The sequence below is a fragment of the Telmatherina bonti genome (genome assembly GCF_933228915.1).
Source record: "Telmatherina bonti genome assembly, chromosome: 15".
Taxonomy (NCBI): domain Eukaryota; kingdom Metazoa; phylum Chordata; class Actinopteri; order Atheriniformes; family Telmatherinidae; genus Telmatherina; species Telmatherina bonti.
Window position 1 is genome coordinate 11,694,759 of NC_136613.1, and position 20,422 is coordinate 11,715,180.

At 39.5% G+C, this 20,422-nt stretch overlaps 1 protein-coding gene across 1 annotated transcript; it reads right to left on the reverse strand.

Moving 5' to 3' along the window:
- Positions 1 to 66: 66 nt before the first annotated feature.
- Positions 67 to 5,834, reverse strand: eaf2 (ELL associated factor 2). Its single transcript, XM_079254184.1, has 6 exons — positions 5,681 to 5,834; positions 5,180 to 5,274; positions 4,597 to 4,733; positions 4,178 to 4,356; positions 3,784 to 4,008; positions 67 to 1,653 (listed from the first exon to the last, which is right to left on the reverse strand). The coding sequence occupies exons 1-6, from the start codon at positions 5,781 to 5,783 to the stop codon at positions 1,607 to 1,609; spliced, it is 786 nt and encodes a 261-aa protein (XP_079110310.1). The 5' UTR covers positions 5,784 to 5,834; the 3' UTR covers positions 67 to 1,606.
- Between the last annotated feature and the right edge of the window lie 14,588 nt (positions 5,835 to 20,422).

The following is a 20,422-nucleotide window of genomic DNA, read 5'->3' on the forward strand; positions in this document are numbered from 1 at the left end:
AAAAACACAAGAAAGAATAAAAATCTTTAATCATTCTCAAAGATTTTACAAATGAATTTTCCACCTTTGTCCTAAAGGCTTTAGACACACTTTGACTTGTCTAATCCAAAGGCAACATGAATCGCAGCCTCCTATTGTATCCAGTCAGTACAATTGGCAAAATTGTTACATAAGCAGCAGCTTTCAGTTTGTGGAAACGGCTTAGCTGTGATAAGAAATTTTAAATGACTTCTTACTCCTTGTGGGCTGTTGTAAAAACTGCTTGAGAAAACTTGAAAAAAGGCACAAGAAATTCTTTAAGACTCAAACTGAGATGCAGCTTTGATGCACCTGGATTGTTTTCTTCACTTGCGCTTCCAAAAGTTTGGGAATTAAAAAACATACATCAAATTAATTCTACGTTGGTCGAGTGTGTTCAGCAAGATAAATTATTAGATTCAAGTATCGCAGGTTTAAAGCAACAAAGAATTACCCTACCTGAGTCCACCAAATAATAGTGCATTACTTTGTTCTTGCAAATAATTCCAATCCTCTTTCACGCTACATCATTCATCCAATGTGTGAGATATGAGAGAGCTTGCTTTAAAAAGCTGCAATAATAACCATTTTTTATGTTGACAATTACCACTGTGTTATGGGGTAAAAGGAGAGTTGAAGTAACAGTATAAAACTAGAGATAATCATCAGCAACCTTTACTTAAGCTCCACTGAGAATTAGTCTTCCAGCTCTCCACTATTAAACGCTTACTGTCCTAAATCCTTCTTAAAACAGGTGGTCATTCTCCCTTATAAATTTGCAGGGAGATAGTCCAATATTTTGCAAACAGAGTGAAGAGTTTAGTCATTAAAAAGGGAGATACATTTGTCCGGAGAGAGCAATGACCTAAAGAAATCGAGCACTGGACTTACATTCTTCATGCTGCAATAATAAACAACCATGAGTCACTTATGATCAACCATTTCTGGATACTTGTTCTGCTGAGTAAAATAATGTTTAAATAATAAATTAAGTTTGTGTTGCCCTGCAGTGATTTGTAGGAAAAAGCTAAATAAGGATCTTATAACTCAAAAGAGACAAAGAGAAGACTGTCATTTCTATGTGGCTTATTGTGAAAACTAAAAAATATATTGATCTGCTGCTACAGTTTTGCCTCAGAAACTAGCAGCTGATGCAGTCTTACTACTGATATAGAACACTAGGCACAACCAGCATCACTAAGCTGAAATGTAGAAGAAAAGGAAGTGATTTAAGACAATTGATCAGGAGAAACAACTATTTACACTTTATGAAGACCACTGTCATTTTACACCTCATATTTCCATGGTCAGTTTAACCATGTCAGAGTATTTTATGAGAGATTTTACAGATATTTCCTGGCTTCTTGCACTACAACTTCATATCTGAACTAAGGCATTTCTAAACATAATCGTCTCACACAAAAAAGAACTAAGGCTCAATTAGATGATTTTTTTTTTTTTTTTTTTAAAGGAGAGAAGCAGCACAGAATTATGAATATGCAAGAAAGTCTCACGTTAAAAGAAGCAAGACACCAACAGGTCTGTTACTGGCTCCTCTTCTCCTCAATAAGAATAATCTTCATATGTTTTAGTCATCGCTTTCACTGCCGGAGTCACTCAGATGGAGGTCTTTCTCTGAAAGTAGAGGGTTAAAAAGATAAATATATATATGTAGTGTTGTGTGTATATGTGGAGTCAATAAACAAAACATCTCAAGTGCACTTATTGGTGAAAAACATGCTACAAGTGCTCTGCTCTCGATTGGTGCGTGCTTTCACACCAATGCTTACAGAATCAGTAGTGACAAAGAGGTGAATCTGTTCTGTGATGCCCTTACACACATACCCCATTTTGCCTGTTACTACTTGTGGGCTTTGAGGTACACAAACTTCAACCCCTTCCGCATGACATCTATATTTCCTCACATGAAACCCACACACCATCTGTCATAACTTGAAAGAATAAGTCAATATTCTACTTGTACTTACTTGCGTTTGGTAGTGTAGACCCACTAAAGTCGATTTCACAACATGATTTTAAGCCTTATTTCACACAGTGAACAAATGGCCAAGATCACAGTCTGACCCGCTTCTGCTTTCAAATCAGCAGTATGTATGTTCAATGTAGAACACTGAAGGAAACAATCCTGCCAACTTGCTACTTGGGGTTGTGAACCAGTGAAATGTGACATTTGCAAAAGTTGAGACTAATGTTTCTTGCTTTTCTTTTAAAGATGGTAGCCATGATGTGCTCTGTTTGAAGCAGTGTCCCATGAAAAATACCAAAAAGCTCACAGATCCATTCTTAAACAGAAAAGACAACTGCTTTATTGCTTTATTTCTAAATTCAACCCCCAAAAAACAGCACTCTTTTGTCACTAAACTGTTTACAAAACCTGTGGTCATGAGCTGTGGGTCGTGACCATGGACTGTATAAAAAGAGATGGACGTAGCCTCTATGACATCACCCATAGGTTTCTGAAGACCTAAACTGAAGCTCGGTGGGCAGTTCCTACCATCGCCATCTTGGCAGGGGTATGCGCGTCATCTTGCCCAGACGATACAAATATGGGCAAAGAGGTGGAGCTGAGAGGGAGGCTGTGAGCATCATGGTGGATGATTGACATCGAGCGAACTCCGAGCTTTCTGTAGCTAGGAGCTAACCGAGCTAACCCGGAAATAACAGGAGCTAACCAGCTAACGGAGGTAAGTGGGCTAAAGCTAAGTCACAATATAAACCGGCTAAAAACCACGGTTGTTTTACGTTCTTCTTGACTTGAGATTGGTACCTGTCAATCAAAAGGACATGTCCCTAAATATGCCGAACTTCGAGATTAAATTACTTTAAAACGGGCGAGTTAGAAAAAAATTCACTCCCCCCACAGTTGTCATGAAAGTAAACCTGACCTATAAACCGAAAATGGATTTTTGAACCAGACTGTAAACATGTTTATTTCTGCCGTGAAGTTGGTCTTTTTAACATGGGAGTCTATGGGGATTTGCTCTGTTTTGCAGACAGCCCCTAGCGGATGAAGGAGGAACTGCAGTTTTATGCACTTCCGCATAGGTTTCATATTTTAACCACCAGAGATTGCCGCTTGGTCGTAACCCAAAGAAAAACATCCCGTGTACAGCGGTTGTTATGAGATTCCTATGCAGGGTGGCCGGGTTCTCCCTTAGAGATAGGGTGAGAAGCCCAGTCATCCTGGAGCTGCTCGTCCACATCGAGAGGAGCAAGTTGAGATGGCCCAAGCATCTGGTCAGGATGCCTCCTGGATGCCTGCCTGGTGAAGTGTTCCGGGCACGTCCCTGCGGGAGGAGACCCTCGGGAAGACCCAGGACATGCTGGAGGGATTATATCTCTTAGCCTTGGCCTGGGAACGCCTTAGGATAACCCCAGCAGTGCTGGCAAATGTGGCTGGGGAGAGGGAAGTCTGGGCTTCCTTGCCTCAGCTATGGAGGCATTGTTTTATTATTTTTTTAAACACCTTTATGGTAGTTATTTCTGTACATTTAAGTGTGAATCAGAATAATCCTGTGTGGTCCTTTCTTGAAAATAACTTAATTTAAACAAGAGGCACTAAACAGTGAACACTTTCCAGTGAAATGACTTTAAAACCTTTTCAACCTGAATTTCAGACAAACCAATAATTATATGGATTCAAGACATTTGAAGACTTCAGGACTCTTGCTATATTCATAGATAGTGAAAAAGAATGTGAAATGAGCTTCCTTATATACTCATTAAGTTAAATAGGCTACATACCGAGCGTGTTCATGAGTCCTCCACTTTCTTGGTGGCGACTTGTTGGGTTGGTGCTGGCGTTTATGATGGGCATGCTCGGGTTAGCCGAGGGTGCTGCAGGGGTCTGTTCATCTTCTGAATCGCTGCTGCTCGAGCTGTCATCACTGCTGGAGGATGAACTATTAGAGTCTGAAGAACTGTTGCTGCTGCTCAGCTGATCCATGACCCGTGCTTCTGCCATCAGCTCTGTACAAAATGGATCAAAGAGGAAGAAACGTGGGTTAATCCCAACCATGAACCAAGTGTGCACACTGGATAAAACCAGACAGAAATGTACAATCATTCACCATGTAAATATGGTAAATGTTGAATGTAAAGCAGATGTAGATTCCTGTGAAAGCAATTGATATGTTACCTCTCTCAATATCATCCATTGGTGATGCTGGGGAAGTCTTTTCTTTGGAAGGGGAATTCTTTGAGTGAGTGGACGTCTTGTTACCGCTGCTGCTGCTGCTGCTGTTACTCTTCATCTGCTGGCTGAGACGACTGGTTTGTTGTTCCAAACGAGAATGAATTTTACTGCTACCCTCAGCTCTGAAGTCCATGTAAATAGGAAAAGAAAGAAAATAAAATCATGAAAATGTTACACACATTTACCACCAGTTTAAATAATTACACTTCAACTAAATGTAAACCAGCTATTTTTTCCTGTCAATTATTTGTGCTGCTGTTGTAAATCTGTGATTTAAAAAAAAAAAAAAAAAAAATCTACACAATTTTGCAACTTTTGCCACAAAGGGCAAGAGTTGCTAGGGGACAATTTTTTCATCCCACCTGGTCTTCTTTACAGCAATATTGCTGTTGAGTTTTTCCAGTCTGTACTCTCCTGTATCATGGTTTACAATAAGGATGCACTCCTTCATATAAGGCCTCTTGGATCCCTTAAAGACTGTTACTGGAGCACTTGAACCCTATAAGAAGGAAGTAAATAAAATAAAATTAAAAATATAAAAGTGGTAACTTAGGTAGGTTTAAATTTTAGACTGCGAAACGCTATAAACTTGAGTCCAATCTCAGAAAAAGTTTGTGACAAGACAGAAAAAAGTTGAATAGGGTATGTTAGGTTGTAAAACTTAATTGTTTATTTTCCAATTAACAGATGATAAGGCAGTTTGAATTACTTAAATCTTCAAAATAAAAAATTATTTAAATCTTAATTAAGACATTAAAATCTGATCAAATGTGAGAGTGCAAATCACTCCCTTTATGTGAAATATGAATCCACCATCTGCAATGGTAAAGTGTTAATATTAATATTGGTATATAATTCTCTATCATCATTTTATTTTATTCTTTTAAAAAAAATCTCTAAATCCAAACTATTTTTTAACAAAACTCTGAATCACCAAACTCTAACCTCTAAATTGGGTAATGTAATTGTGACTTGTTCGCCTTTGCCAACTTCGAGCTCCCCTTCACATGTTGTGTCAATGGATGCTGGTTTAAAGTCATCTGTTGGAAGAATAAAAAGAAAGAAAATTAGGGAACTGTGTATGCTTCACTTTTTAAATACATAAGAAAAAGCAAAAACATACATGGCATTATTGATATAAACTGATACGGGCTGCTTTTACCACCAGGGGTTGCTACTGCGCAACCTAATACTGCGCTAACTTCAGCAAATACTTTGAACAGCCTGAGGTAATGTCTTGCGACAGTAAAAGTATGATTATACAAAAGCCTGATAAATACGAATACAATATAACTTGGAAACAGACCATTGATAGAAACGGAAAAACCAGAGTAAAGAAATGAACTACAATGCACGTCACACAACAATTTCCGGATGTTTAGCTAAAACGCTAACTAGCATGCTACTGTTAGCTACAGTACAAGCCAACTGAAACAAATCACTTACATCGCACTGTGTGGTAGGCACTTTTAGGGTGTTTCTCAAATGTCTCTCCTAATTTCAGGACATGTTCTTGTTTGTCAAAGTTGGAGTATGCGGTCCCATTCATTCTAGGAGTTTCATAAGCTGTAAACTTTAGTTTCCGCTGTGCTTTTTTTAAAAATATGGTAACCAGCAATGGCATCAGCACGGCTAAATCCCGCCTTCTATAAAATTAGCTTTTTTTTGATTGGCCAAAACTGGCCTTATATATTTTTTGATTGGCTCAAAATCTGTCAGTCAATAATGCGTCAGGACTAATAATTTATTAGTTTCAAGTTTGCTCCTCAAAAAGTTATTTTACAGAAAATATTGAAAGACTGAAGGTTTCATGAGTTCATCAGAAAATAAATAAGTTTAATTAAAAAATAATAATAAAAAAAAAAAAAAAGTGAAACATGTTGTATTGTGGTCAACATAGTCTTGATATTGTTGTGGGTACTTGAGTGATCTGACATTTCATTCAAAAGTTACTTTTATATACATTTACTGACCAAACATTGACCCACCACTTTACAAAGTAAATTAGAGGCATAAATAGTCTGAGCTAGAAACCTAATCACTCACTTAGCTTGAACAGCTCAGATCCAGCGCGGAGGTCTAAAACTAATGAGCCACTGCAGTAGCATTTGCTGTCTGCAGTTTCAAGGTCCACTGACTGCAGGGGTCTCAGAACTCCTTGAACCTTGTGGCAGTGAAAATAATCTCTTTTCCTTTCTTTAAACTGTTAATTATTCCTGAGCTTTAAAATCCTGCCCTGCCTGCACTTTACTGAGGCCATATGCTCTGCTGCCCTCAGACATTAAGGGATCAACATCTAAGACAAGTAGAATGTCAAGATTATACAAGCGTATTATCGCCAACTGTCCAGTCTTCATGTCAACATGAGGTGATGCTGTATTTGCAGGTGGATTAAACCTCCAAATCATTAAATGAATTAAAGGGAATATCACATAACATTAGCAGGGTCTCTAAATGACCTATCTTTGTCTACTTTGATTTCTGCTTTCTAAAAATAAATTAACTGTTTTTAGTAAAACATAAAAAACTGAAATAATCTTGAACAAAGAGATGACATTTAATTTATTCTTCCACCTTTCATGGTGGTTAACATCCTTAGAGTTGTCAGGGCTTTGAAAATTGACCAGGATGGATTATCAAAGAACCGGAATCGGGTTTCACTGTGTCTAGGATCTCATTTGAAGAGAAACCAGCATGAGTCTGTTTCCATGGCTGGAAGTAAACAGTGGCTGTCCTCTGGTGATATCAGTTACTTTAGGGGTTGCCCCCTTAACACTGGGAGGTGGAGTTTACGGTTTCTCAGCAACTGTATCCTCAAGCTGCAGTAGAGTTCCCTGGTTGTAAACCAGAAGCTGTGATGAAAGAGCTGATACTACTTGTCTGCAGGGGGAAAGGTATTCTACCTGCTAAGCAAGCACCTTGCTAGGAATACACATAATGATGATTATGTTGCTTAAATTTAAAGTTATGAGCTTGGAATTGTGCATCATGCATAAAATGATACAAACCCAGTCTGCAAAAGCTTAAGACTGAATTAAACTTATTAACAAATATTTTCTTATTATTTAGTCTTTCAAATGTATGCAAAGCCCCGATCTTGTTTTTGACCAGACCTCTTCTTTTTTTCCCAAACAAAATTACTATAATTAGTTAATACATTTAGCTTGGAACTCAAGTCTCATAACTTGGGATCTATATACTATGAAGGTTTTAGCCTCATTTAGTTGTTATTGTTGTTCATATTGTTTAAACAAAGCGTTTATGTAAAACTTATGGGCTTAAATGCTCCTTTTTGTCAATTTTGTTTCAATATTATCCTTATTAAAAACAAACTAACTAACAAAACAAAAAACAAAAAACACATATTTCCTTCTGAACTGCAAGTAAAATTGACCTTCAAAGGTATTCTGTACAAATGCAAAAATATGACAGACTAACAGCTGCCGCTTATAGCTTATGCAAGTTATGTATAATGTATGTATATTGAATGTCTTTGAATAAAAGGACTAATCATAAGTCTCATATAAGTGAGCACATTACTGATTAGTCAAGTCTTCATGTGACTGCTGAAAGATGTAAGTGACTGCCTTTGTTATTCTTATTGTTCTGGGATTTCTTATGTATAATCTCAAATCTAAAATCCATGTTAATTCTCTCTTTTTACTTAAGTCCACACGTCTACATGCACTAGTTTGATTGAATAGAATTAGTCCTTTTAGAAATCATCCATATCACATGGGTAAGATTTCTCAGGAGACTCTTGAAGTGGGCTGCATTAGTGTTACAGTCTAAATGCCCTCATGTGAACATGTTTTCTCAAGGTGCTACATGTAATAATTGAAAAAATATACTTACACCACCATTTTACAAAAGCTAAAATCTTATTATCTTTGCTTTTTTAGTATGTTGTGTTGTTAAGAGTTTATTCATAAACAATAAGAGGTTGCTATTAGTCTGATCACTCATTGAGAGTGGAATGGGAGCTAGCAGCTGGCAGAGCAGAGAGACATCAGGCTCAGACCTGACTCACAGCACCATGATCTTCTCTGGAGGAGGCAGAGGAGGGGACATATGGGCCGAGTGTGGCAGCTTTTTTCATCTGGGCCAATCAGGAGGGGGCTAAGAGCCATGTCCTATGGCTTGTGCTGCCTTCACGTGCAAAGGGCAGAGTCAGATCATAGTGAGAATTTTACAGTGATCATTACACTGTATATTTGTGCATGGTGTTTTTTGCTATTTGTTGTTGTCTTTTATGGTTCTTTACACCATCTGTAATGCTTTTAATGTTTTATGAAAAGCACTTTTAATTGTCTTGAGCATGAAAAGTGCTTTACAAATAAACTTGCTTTGCCTTGTGAGATGGGCCATTGCATTCTGGTATTAATCTCTTTTATTTGAGGTCTATATCTGATTCATGAAGACAGTATACGTCAGTGACTGCGAAGCTACATGTCATGTTTGGTATTCTGAAATATGAAATATTTCTCTTCAGTTTCTTTCCATGTCTAAAGATAGGCAATGCGTCGACATCGTAAGCCTTTAGACACAATTTAAATATTTTTAAAGATAAAATCAAATTATTAAAGATAAATTCGCATTTATCAGGACCACACACAATACCAATTAATTGATTTTACATTTAGTCAAAGGCATTATGTAATCTATTTTTATTATATCATTTTTTTCTTTGGTAGCTTTGTCAGTAAAGTTTCACAAAAGCTTGAGGCAAAGCGAGAGAGAAAAAAAGCCATGCTGGGCTTGTCAAAATTATAAACACTAACATTATTTTACGAGCTGCCCCTGAAGGTAACACGGTTCCCAAGGAGAAACTCGCAGAGGAAAGAGGTCGTGTATGCCGGATCTTCCAGGAAAACCTCATAAACCCAGCACCAAGGGGCAACAAATAAAGCAGGAGTGTCCGTTTAGTGCGTGGTTGTGTGTCCGCACCGTCACCGTGCAGCCTGGACGGACCCCGCCGTGTGGCTGCCATCAGTGTGTGAGGAGCCGCGAGGTTTCAACCTGCTCTCTGCATCTGAAGACACACACAAGCTGGACCCTTCTGGAGGAGGAAGCGCTCTAAAAACTAAGTAAGTACCCAATAGAGGGACTTGATCAGAGTGCATTTTATTATGAAAGACAATACTCTGCCTCATGGAGTCACCTGAGTTTTCCCTGCAGCCAGTGTTCTTTTAGTGTTGGGTTACAGCACACTATAGCAAACTTCTCACAGCTCTGTGAAGCAGAATATATTTGTCTTTACACTTTTTTTTTCTTCACCTTTATGCAGTATGTACAATATGACAAAGTGTCACGTTTCTTTGCATAACTTTGGTTTTAGAATTTGATGTTGGGAAGCAAACAAAGGCTAAATTAACTGCATGAATCATTATTTTTCTTTCTTTCAAATTTCTCTTAAGTGTTGTCTACTATCAGATGCTTGATCAATTTACATATTCATCTTAGATAATAGAAGATAACAGGCTACTATTATTGACCTTTCTCTGAAATATTTCATTAGCAACTGTTTGGAAGTTGCAATGCAGAAAAACTAGCAAATTTGATCATACTTTACCTGCTCCAGTTACTGAAAGCTACTGCAACCAAATTTCTATAATGCACAAGGTTACAGATGAACTAGTATAAGAAAAACTGCAAAGTTAATATCTTATCCTAAGGGCTCATATACCAGGACATAGTAAAAATCTGCTCCTTGCTAGATCTGACAAATAAAAAGTTCATGGAACCTCAGAGGGTCAGAACATATTCTACGTTTCTCCATCACTGGAAGTCTTTTAGTCCATGTCCATATTTCAAAATTGCTTCAGTTCATTAAGGTTGGTGGGTTTTAGGTTTTGCATGCCCCTCTTTGAATCCTGCCACGTTAATTCAATCAGATTAAGGACTGGACTTTAACTGGGTCATTGCAACACCTTGATTCTCTTCTTTTTTGTCCATTCTGTAGCATATTTGCTTGTGTGCTTAAGATCATTCCCCCGTTGCATGACCCACATTTTGCGAATCTTCATCTGTCAGACAGATGGTCTGACATTTGACTCTGGAATACCTTGGTATACAGAGAAGTTTATGGTTGACTCAATGGCTGCAGGGTTTTGAAAACAAGCCCAAAGCATCACCCCACACCGCTGTTGTGTTTGACAGTTTGCATGTCTTTGTTCTCACATGCTGTTTGGTTTTCACCACTTTTGGCAACCATGACCAAAAACCTCAGTTTTCTTCTTGTCCAAGTACCAGTACCACTTTTAGTTCATTTTTGTTCCTAATTTTAAAGATTTATACTATGTTTTCTGTCTGTTGAGTTTGAAGCGTCAGCAGCAGTGAGTTGTTGTTATCGATACTTATGTTGTTATGGTGGGCTTGTTTGTTAAACATTTCACCAATATATATGGTTTATTAATCATCATTACTCAAATTGGTGGATATTCTCTATCTTGTAACTGCGTCACTTCCTCTTGACCGCTTGGTATCATGATACAACTGAAAAGCACCACAACTATGTAGAAATGTTCTGATAATAATTACCTGATTAATGGACAGCAACTGTTGGTTCTATAAAAAATGGCAGATGTCTTTCCTCCTTGGTATCATGTTAACACACACTGAAATGCCCTAAACCAGTAAACTAGCATCTTTTTTTTTTTTTTTTGGTGTGTGTGTGTATTTATAAAAGAGATAATACACATAGATTAGTCTATTAATTAACATACAGCTGATTAGATGCACTCAGCTACGTTTTACTCTCTTAATTCTATAGAGACTGTAAAGTTGAACTGTGGGATTGGGAATGGAAACCACCCCCCACCTCCACTTTGCTAGAAGTGACACTAAGATAATGCTATTTATCCTACCAACAGGGCTTTTTATCTGTTATCAATTATAACCCAGAAATATTGCATATTTCAACACATTCAGCAATTGGTCTCCACATCTTATCTGGGTTTTGATTTCATTTGAGAGCACCTGTAGATGTCTACATGCCACAATATTGTTGTTCCTACAGAAATACTTAAAATGTGGATATGATAAGAAGCTGACATGAACAGCACACAACAAAGATGCTCAGAAAGCATAAATATAGAATACTGGTGCAAATGTTAAGGCAGTTCCTGTTAAACTGGGACTTAGTTCTGTGTCCAGTAAGCTTAGGCAAACTTTGGTGAGATTAAAGTGTTGAATATGACGGGTTACCTCAAAACCTCACAGCAGCAGAACAGTGACTGTGTTTGTATTTGCCTTCCATCCTCTCTTTGCCATTTAGTAAATGAAATAGAAACGCTGTGCATTCATCACTGCTTTTCTTGGGGGAGTCCACTGAGTTGATCTGAAACTCCTGGGACTCCTTCACCACATTTTTCAGGATGACTGTGCTACAGCAGGCAGGCAGGTGCATCCAAGCCATGACTGGAAATGCCTCTGGGGCTGATGGGGATTCTGGCTGGCTTCCAAACTGCAATCAGATAATGTTAATGAATACGGGGAAATTCTGTTATTTGCATTGCAGCCACAGCAGTTTGCTTGTTTTATAGGAAGAGAAAATACTTTATGTTGGGACCTCAGGCTCACTGCACATTAAAATATGCTAAATTCCCACTTATTCAATGTCTTTATTCCAAGATGAAGATTAAATCTTGGAAACAAATCTAAACTTACTGTGTCCTCAAACATTTTATTGATTATCTTGCACTGTTCCAGATTTTTTGGAGCAGTTCTTGACTAATGGATGAGCTGAGCTTACAGATACTGACATTGCTGATTCTTCCAGTTTTTTTCCTGCATCATTTATGAAGGAATTTAATCAAGGTCTTCTACTGTGTCTGTGTAATTTCACATGAATGCATCACTCGCCTAGAATTTGATGAACTCAAAGAAATACCAGTGTTTTCAAGGATATTTAGATATTGATAAGAGTCATGGACTGGGTTGTAGCTGTTCATGAATATGTTGAGTGTAAAGTCCTTCCTGCATTCTTCCTCTCAGTTCACACATATATTACCATTTTAAAATGAAAACAGTCTTCACCTAGATATGCATTTTGGCTGCATTTCAGAAATTATTTCCATCTCTCTTATCACAAAAATCTTATGACATGACCCCTTTTGGTCACCGTGACAGTGCAAGTGCCGGGGACATGATAAATGACGAAGGATTTGAATTGATCGATAAAACTCAAACAGGATTTAAATTTGTGTCTTTTGCTTTAATAATTGAATCAAGATTAATTTTTATTTTCCTCAAGAGGGAATTTGCTTTTCAAGCCACCACAAACAGACGCAAGGTAAAACGGACATCATATTGGGGTGGAGAATATGGTGGGCCTTTCTGAAGGCAGCAGCTGATCATCAGAAATCAAATGGTGAGGGCAATCCCTCAGGTTCTTCTCTGCTTTTGCATATCCCTAACTTTATGCAAACAAGGCAGATCATTTAACTGTAATTTTACAATATAATCCAACGTATCCAACCATCCAATATATCAAAGTAACCAGACGTAACCAGTAAAGTTTCTGGGAGGAAGTAGTAGGAGCCTGACCTATAGTGTATCAAGCATCTTCACCAGTAACGGCCACAAAACCCGCTGAGAAAGAGCTTTTACAGAACACAAGATGAAGTTTGAGGTTCACTCAGCCTCCAGACTCTCTAGATACAATTACATGGGCTCTGATAGCAAGTCTTACATAGAAAGGCGTCACAGGGCCCAAAGGATCTGTTGTTAACTAATGAAATCAAGCCACTTGATGTCCTTAGATGTTCTTTGTTTACACACTGAGTGAATTTAAATAAAAGCAAAAAGTAAAGCTAAATCGGTTTAGTTTGATATTTCCACAGCACTGCTCAAGAAATTAGATTTAGCTGACAAAAAAAAAAATGCTGTTAAGGAAAATGTTTGGGAAAAACATACAAAGAGAGAATCAATGAACTTTACAGATATTGTGGTGTTCCAGTGCTTGTAGTGTGGATTGATCACCTCTGCAGTTGTTTTTACGGGTCCTACTTCATATGTGGCTGATATTTGAAGACATTTTTCAGCATATTACTGTCATTTTGCTGTCAAGATGTTACTTCCCTTTGTAACTGAATGTGGCCGACAGACTGTTAAACTCTGTGAGAGACCTCACACTGTCGAGTCTCATAGATTTTCCTCCGTAGAGTGTTGCTTTGTTGCTCCCTATCTGATCTCTACATGGACTCAATCAGTGAGGTGATGTGATAAAAGATCATGCAGTGGACCTGCAGACTTGCACAGCTTCCTGCATGCTTCAGACACTCTCACACAAACACACACACACACACACACACACACACACACATAGAGGCAGTTGTGTATGTATGACTTTAGGAGGACATAAATGGTTTGCATTTATTTTCTTGAGGCTTATTCTAATCTAAACTATAATTACTATTTGGCCATCCTGATGCTGAACAAGAAAACTTGATTCACCTGCACTGAATTATTTCTCATGGAGATTTGCCTTTTTGCCCATGGAAAACATTTCTTACCAGTGATGTGTGGTTAGATCTCCACAACATAAGGGAAATCTTCAACACACACACACACACACACAAACTCACACAGCTAAACAAGAGTCAGCTCTCTATGTTTAATAAGACAGCATCAGTGTGTTAGGCAAAGCCAGCAGAAATGCGTGGCAGCTACCCTGAGGGCCCTGGGGCCACTAATGCTAATGATGGGCATTGTAATGTACTGATGTTGTTCTAGAGATGGATCAGCTTGGCTGGACAGGGCCTAATTACCTTCCATTAACTTATTGGCTGACATCAGGTGCTTTTTTTATTCTTTTTAGTCCACTGACTTGCAATTATTTTGATCCTGAGTAGTGATCATTACTGTGGTCCTTAAAGGATTAGGGGTCGGTATCATGAGCTGTTTTGCACATGATACAAAAACCTGCAAAATGAAGCCATTTTACATAACTCAGAGAGTGTATTTCTGTTGTTTAGTGTGTGAAATACTGTAGTGTGACGTTTCAAGCCAAATCCATTAATTAGGGGTGGATATCAGTGATTGGGTAGTATTGTTCCAAAAAGAAAAAAAAGTCACTTAGACACCAATACAGTAATTATTTAAGGGGCACATAAAAGATAAAAGTATTAACATTAGTTTTGTTCTAATAAAGTTTTTTTTTATATGATGCAGAAAAATATAGCCTTTGTCTACAATGGTGGTGTGTAGCTATGATACAAGACCAAACTTATCTCTGTTATCATGAATAATTTCAGACTTTAAGAGCCCTTTGCTCACTTTGCGAATGTAAATGTGGGAGATCTGTTTCACATGTCAAATGTTACTGCCCACACACCCCCATGCATACATTGTTCTCGCTTGGATTTTCAGCAACATATTTGGTAGAGGATATTACAGAGTTCAGAGTTCACTTCTGAGTTCTGATGTCAGTTTCAGACTGTAGGACATATGGCGACAGTTTCCTGCCACCGTTGTCCAAGCAAAGTAACATCGCAGTGTTTTGTTCAAATTTGTTTTGTTCAACCTCTTAAAAAAAAACAAACAAAAAAAAAAAAAACTATTTCTGTTGTCTTCTGTGTTTATTTAGAAATTAATTGAAAATTACTTTGCAATTTCTGTGTGGGGTAATAATTATTCAGTTTTCTTTTTCTCAGTTTATTAAGTGAAGATTTTAAAACATGATATATAGAAGGCAGCACTTTGTCACAGTTGTTTTTCCTTTTAAAGTGGAACTATTATGTGCATTTCAGGATAATTAATTTTTATTTCTGAGCCCAGAAGGGCTGGGATTGATCGAGTTATTGTCACAAATCGCTTTATTTACTTCAGACCGACCCTCTCCGTCGGCTGTCAGATCAGCCTGTGGGCAAAACGAGTGGATTGAGACTCTTCCGCATTAAGCCCCGCCTCCCGCCACCGCACTACATCGGGGACGCGCACCGCACCTGCTTTCACCGTCATTGTAACATCTCATAAACAGAAGGATTAGGCTAATATGAACTCAATAAAAAAACTACATACAATGTCAACACATAGCATACAGCCCTACATGTTGGAACCTGAATCAGAGCCTGAAAACGAAGTGGAAAACAGCAACCCGCAGCAACGAATGCAGCAGGATGTCTCTCTTTGGTAAACTCACCAGCCATCGTTGGAAATAACTTTATCCCACGTTTTCCACCCGCCTGATGTATTTGTACATGTCCTTGTTAACCAGTAGAATGTAACCAATCACCGAACCTTATCCCCTGGGACGTCACAAGGATTTCCAAGTAGAAAAAACTCTCTAAAACGATGCGTTTTTCGTTGCCATGGAAACCGAACAGAGAGTACTGGAACTCAAACTCAAACTCAAACATGCATTTAGGTGATAAAAAACGGTGCCGTTCACACGTCTGATGAGGATTCAACACTAACACTGTAGAAAGCTCAGAAAACTCGAAATACCATAATAGCACCACTTTAAAGTCTGATTAAATTCAGAATTAAAAATGTCAAACGATATTGCAGCTGCTTTTTATGATTCAATGTGGGTGAAAGCGATTTGGTCAGCATGTCACATTGTTTTATACAGACTGTCATTTCCTTAACCAAATATAATTATTAGAAATGTGTGATATCAGAACACTGAATTGTTTCTATAGAAACTCGCGATTTACACATCTAGTATTAATGAGGATTGTATTCATCTTTATTCTTTATTCTTCATTATTCTTTTGTACCTACACATACTGGTTAGATGTGGAGCCTGCAGAATTACTGAAGAAGCCCTCAGAATTACTCTGGTGTTAAGCCTACAGAATCACAAACTGTTTTCAAAACACACTCCTGATTATAAACTCTCACATCCTCTCATATACACACACAACATGCATTCAGCGCCCACTTTTTTGTCTCTTAAACTGAATATTATGGAGATAAAAATGTTGTGAGAAAACATTATCTTGAGGATCTGTTCATACCAGGAGCCAGCACATTCAAGCCCACAGAGGCCACCACCACTGGAAAGCACCAGGACAGGTAGATGTCCATTAAGACAAAGGCAATCCCCACGGAAACAGCCATGCGGACTGAGCAGTTATAGCTACTGGCATTAAGGATCCCAATGAGGAAAACATTGGAGGTAAAGGTGTTAAACAATAAGGCCAAATAAAAACAAAAGGTATAACATATAAATAAAGGAGTTCATAAAAACAATGTACCTGGATAAAACAGTACAGTAAGAACAGAAAGCCTCATTAGTAAGTAGGTGTTATTCATAATAAACAGACAAGCAAATAATGAATAAAAAAAAAATATATATATAACATGATAAAATAAATGAGAAAGAAAGAAGGAAAGAAAGAAAACAAATATAACTAAGTCAAAAGCTAAGCTAAAAAGATAGGTCTTAAACCAACAGTCTCTGTAGCCTGGAGGCTCCCTGGCAGGCTGTTCCACAGCCGAGGGCAGCAGTAAGTGAACGAGACCTCACCATAAGTTCTCCTTCTAACTTTAGGAACAACTAAAAGGCCAGTATTGGGACCTCATGGTGATAATAATTGAAAAGGATGTCTGATAAATATGATGGGCCCAATACCATTAAGACATTTGTAATCCTATGATAAAATCCTATTATAAACCTACCATTTATTGCACTCCAAGCAAAATTTAGCATACTTATATCATACAATTCTACTATAAATGCAACTTTTAGGCAAACAGTTTATTCTTGTCTGACAAATTGTATCTGCGACAGAGATGACACCTTGTGTTTTTACTGTGGGAAATGTATTTTGAGCTTGCACTGCGTCTTCGTGATAGATAATGATGGTCACTTTAAGAGTGTGAAAAAATAATTTCAGGTTTATCTATCTTGTGTGACAGCTGATAAAATAAATTTGTGGTTTAAACATTGATCTATTGCAGGCATTAATGATAAATTAGACTGAATTATCTGCAAATGTGGTAGTTTTATGTAACCCCTGTTAGAATTATACTCACTCCTAGATACCACATTGGTATTTTTATTCCTGGAAGGCAAAAAACAAATCATTAAAAAAAATCTCAAAACAGACAGTAAACCACACACTCTTCAAAGTCATGAAAAATCTTTCCCCCTAGTGTATTTGTTGGCTCCATTCACAACCTAGTGTATGTGACTATGAACCAGTCTCATAATGTGCAAATTTGTCATGAACCTGATCCACATTTCCACCAGTGAAGGGTGGGGCAGCTCTCCAGCCTACTTCTCCATGACCTTCCACTGGATAAGCAAGAGGAGTTAATGAAGGGATGAATTTAACCACAATGCAAAGTCATATCATGTATTGTACAACTAGTACCAATACTTCTTGTTGGCCGGAGTTTTCTGAAGTTGTAACCTTAATCTTAGTTTGATAGAGATGCAGCCTTCATCATGCTGGGAGATTAAAATGTTTAAAGCAGAAATTGTTTAGAAAGATATATCTGAGAAGGCTTCTCCGTCATCTAAAAGGTTCTCAGCCTTGATGGGAAGAATGCTCTTGATTCAAGAGGTCAGTCATTCCTCAGGCTTAAGATATGGATGAAATTCCAAAACTTTGTCGTAAATGATGCTCTTCTCAAGTCATTTCCATGTCAAGACTGATGGAAACTCCTTTTGACTACTGCATTTTGGAATTTAAGGCAGATAATGCTGATAATGGGAGGATGTTTGAGGCAGCCAAGCAACATCAAAACTCATGTAATGAACTCTGCTGTCCCCCGAGATCCCCTTTTGTTCTTTGGTCCTGCCTGCAGGATAAACTATAATTCATCCCCCTGTGTCCTGTTAGAACATCAGTCACAGCTGCATGCACTGTTTCATGAAGGCAGCATGACTGACATTGTGTGTGAATATTTGTTTTAGACCCCCTCCCCCTCTCTCTTTTTTTTTTTTTTTTTTTTACTATTAACAGGATGAACAAAGTGCATTGTGGGTGGATGACAGTATGAAGTCCCAAACCCAATTATAGACAATCACTAATTACCATTGGAGTAACTGAGTATCAGACAGTCAAATAATATTTGTCTGTGAGGCCAGCTATATACGTATGAGCTGCTAGAGATGAAGCAGTTAATTATGCCCTTTTGACGTCCCTAAAATATGGCCGTATAAGAGATTAATTCAGTGTCTGCGTGAGTGATGGAGATCAGTTTGGGTCTCTCCGGGTTATTTATTATGACTGTAAAGTGAGAATGAAAACAATTTTTTTTAAAGGCTGACTAAAAAGTTGGAAGGTCACTCGATAAAATGTTGATGTGTGTTCAGAGTCAATGAATGCACTGTCAGTCTGACGGTCAACAGCATATAGAGGCACAATGCTCTCTCTCTCTCTCTCTCTCTCTCTCTCTCTCTCTCTCTCAGACACAAGCACACATGCATTCACAGACTCAATGCAACAGTTAAAACAGGTCAATTGTTCGTCTACGAACATTGATTCTAACCACCAGATTCTCAGTCTTGGAGATACGTTTTATCTTGTACAATTACTCAAGATAGCTTCTTAAAACAGCTTAGGGAAATTTGTGCTGGCATCCTAGGATTTTTTTTGCTTTGCTATATTTAAGTCCTGCATAGGACTGTTTCTACAGTCACACTGGATTTCTGACGAATACCATTTCCTCTGCTTAAATTTGCATCAGATCCTGCAGGAATAAGTCCTTTAAGGCAGTGGTTCTCAAAGTTTTTTAGCAATGACCCCCCAAGAAATGCTTCAATGACTTCAATGCTCACGTGGGCAATGACAGTGAGACCTGGAGGGGAGTGATTGGGAGGCATGGTCCCCCCCCCTCTGAACCCAAATGGTGTTTTGTTGTTGGACTTCTGTGCTCGTCATGGATTGTCTATAACGAACACCATGTTCCAGCATAAGAGTGTCCATATGTACACCTGGCATCAGGATTCCCTGGGCCGCAGTTCAATGATCGACTTTGTAGTCGTATCGTCGGACCTGCGGCCACATGCCTTGGACACTCGGGTGAAGAGGGGGGCGGAGCTGTCAACTGATCACCACCTGGTGGTGAGTTGGCTCAGATGGTGGGGGAGGAAGCCGGTCAGAGCTGGCAGGCCCAAACGTGTTGTGAGGGTCTGCTGGGAACGTCTGGCTGAGTCCCCTGTCAGAGCGAGCTTCAACTCCCACCTTCAGCAGAGCTTCGAACATGTCCCGGGTGAGGCGGGGGACATTGAGTCCGAATGGGCTGTGTTCCGTGCCTCTATTGCTGAGGCGGCCAGCCGGAGCTGTGGCTGCAAGGTCGTTGGTGCCTGTCGTGGCGGTAATCCCAGGACTCGTTGGTGGACACCAGCAGTGAGGGATGCCGTCAAGCTGAAGAAGGAGTCCTATCGGGCCTTCTTGGCCTGTGGGACTCTGGAGGCAGCTGATGGGTACCGACGGGCTAAGCGGCATGCGGCTTCGGCTGTTGCCGAGGCAAAAACTCGGGCATGGGAGGAGTTCGGCGAGGCCATGGAGAAAGACTTCCGGACGGCTTCGAGGAGATTCTGGTCCACCATCCGGCGGCTCAGGGGGGGGAAGCAGTGCTCCATCAATACTGTGTACAGTGGAGATGGGGTGCTGCTGACCTCAACTCGGGACGTTGTGGGTCGGTGGAGGGAATACTTCGAAGACCTCCTCAATCCTACCAACACGTCTTCCCATGAGGGAGCAGAGCTGGTGGACTCAGGGGTGGACTCTCCTATCTCTGGGGCTGAAGTCGCTGAGGTGGTCAAAAAGCTCCTTGGCGGCAAGGCCCCGGGGGTGGATGAGATCCGCCCGGAGTTCCTTAAGGCTCTGGATGCTATGGGGCTGTCCTGGCTGACACGCCTCTGCAGCATCGCGTGGACATCGGGGGCAGTACCGCTGGATTGGCAGACTGGGGTGGTGTTCCCCCTTTTTAAGAAGGGGGACCGGAGGGTGTGTTCCAATTACAGGGGAATCACACTCCTCAGCCTCCCTGGTAAGGTCTATTCAGGGGTCCTGGAGAGGAGGGTCCGCCGGATAGTCGAATCCCGGATTGAGGAGGAGCAGTGTGGTTTTCGTCCTGGTCGCGGAACAGTGGACCAGCTCTATACCCTCTCTGGGGTCCTGGAGGGGGCATGGGAGTTTGCCCAACCAGTCTACATGTGCTTTGTGGACCTGGAGAAGGCATTCGACCGTGTCCCCCGGGGGCTCCTGTGGGGGGTACTCCGGG

Excerpts from the sequence above, each read along its gene's own strand:
- eaf2 (XM_079254184.1), bottom strand. The coding sequence starts at position 5,783 with ATGAATGGGACCGCATACTCCAACTTTGACAAACAAGAACATGTCCTG. Across the intron at positions 5,275-5,680 it reads TGCCTACCACACAGTGCGAT|ATGACTTTAAACCAGCATCC; the intron begins GTAAGTGATTTG and ends TTCTTCCAACAG. Across the intron at positions 4,009-4,177 it reads AATGGATGATATTGAGAGAG|AGCTGATGGCAGAAGCACGG; the intron begins GTAACATATCAA and ends CATTTTGTACAG.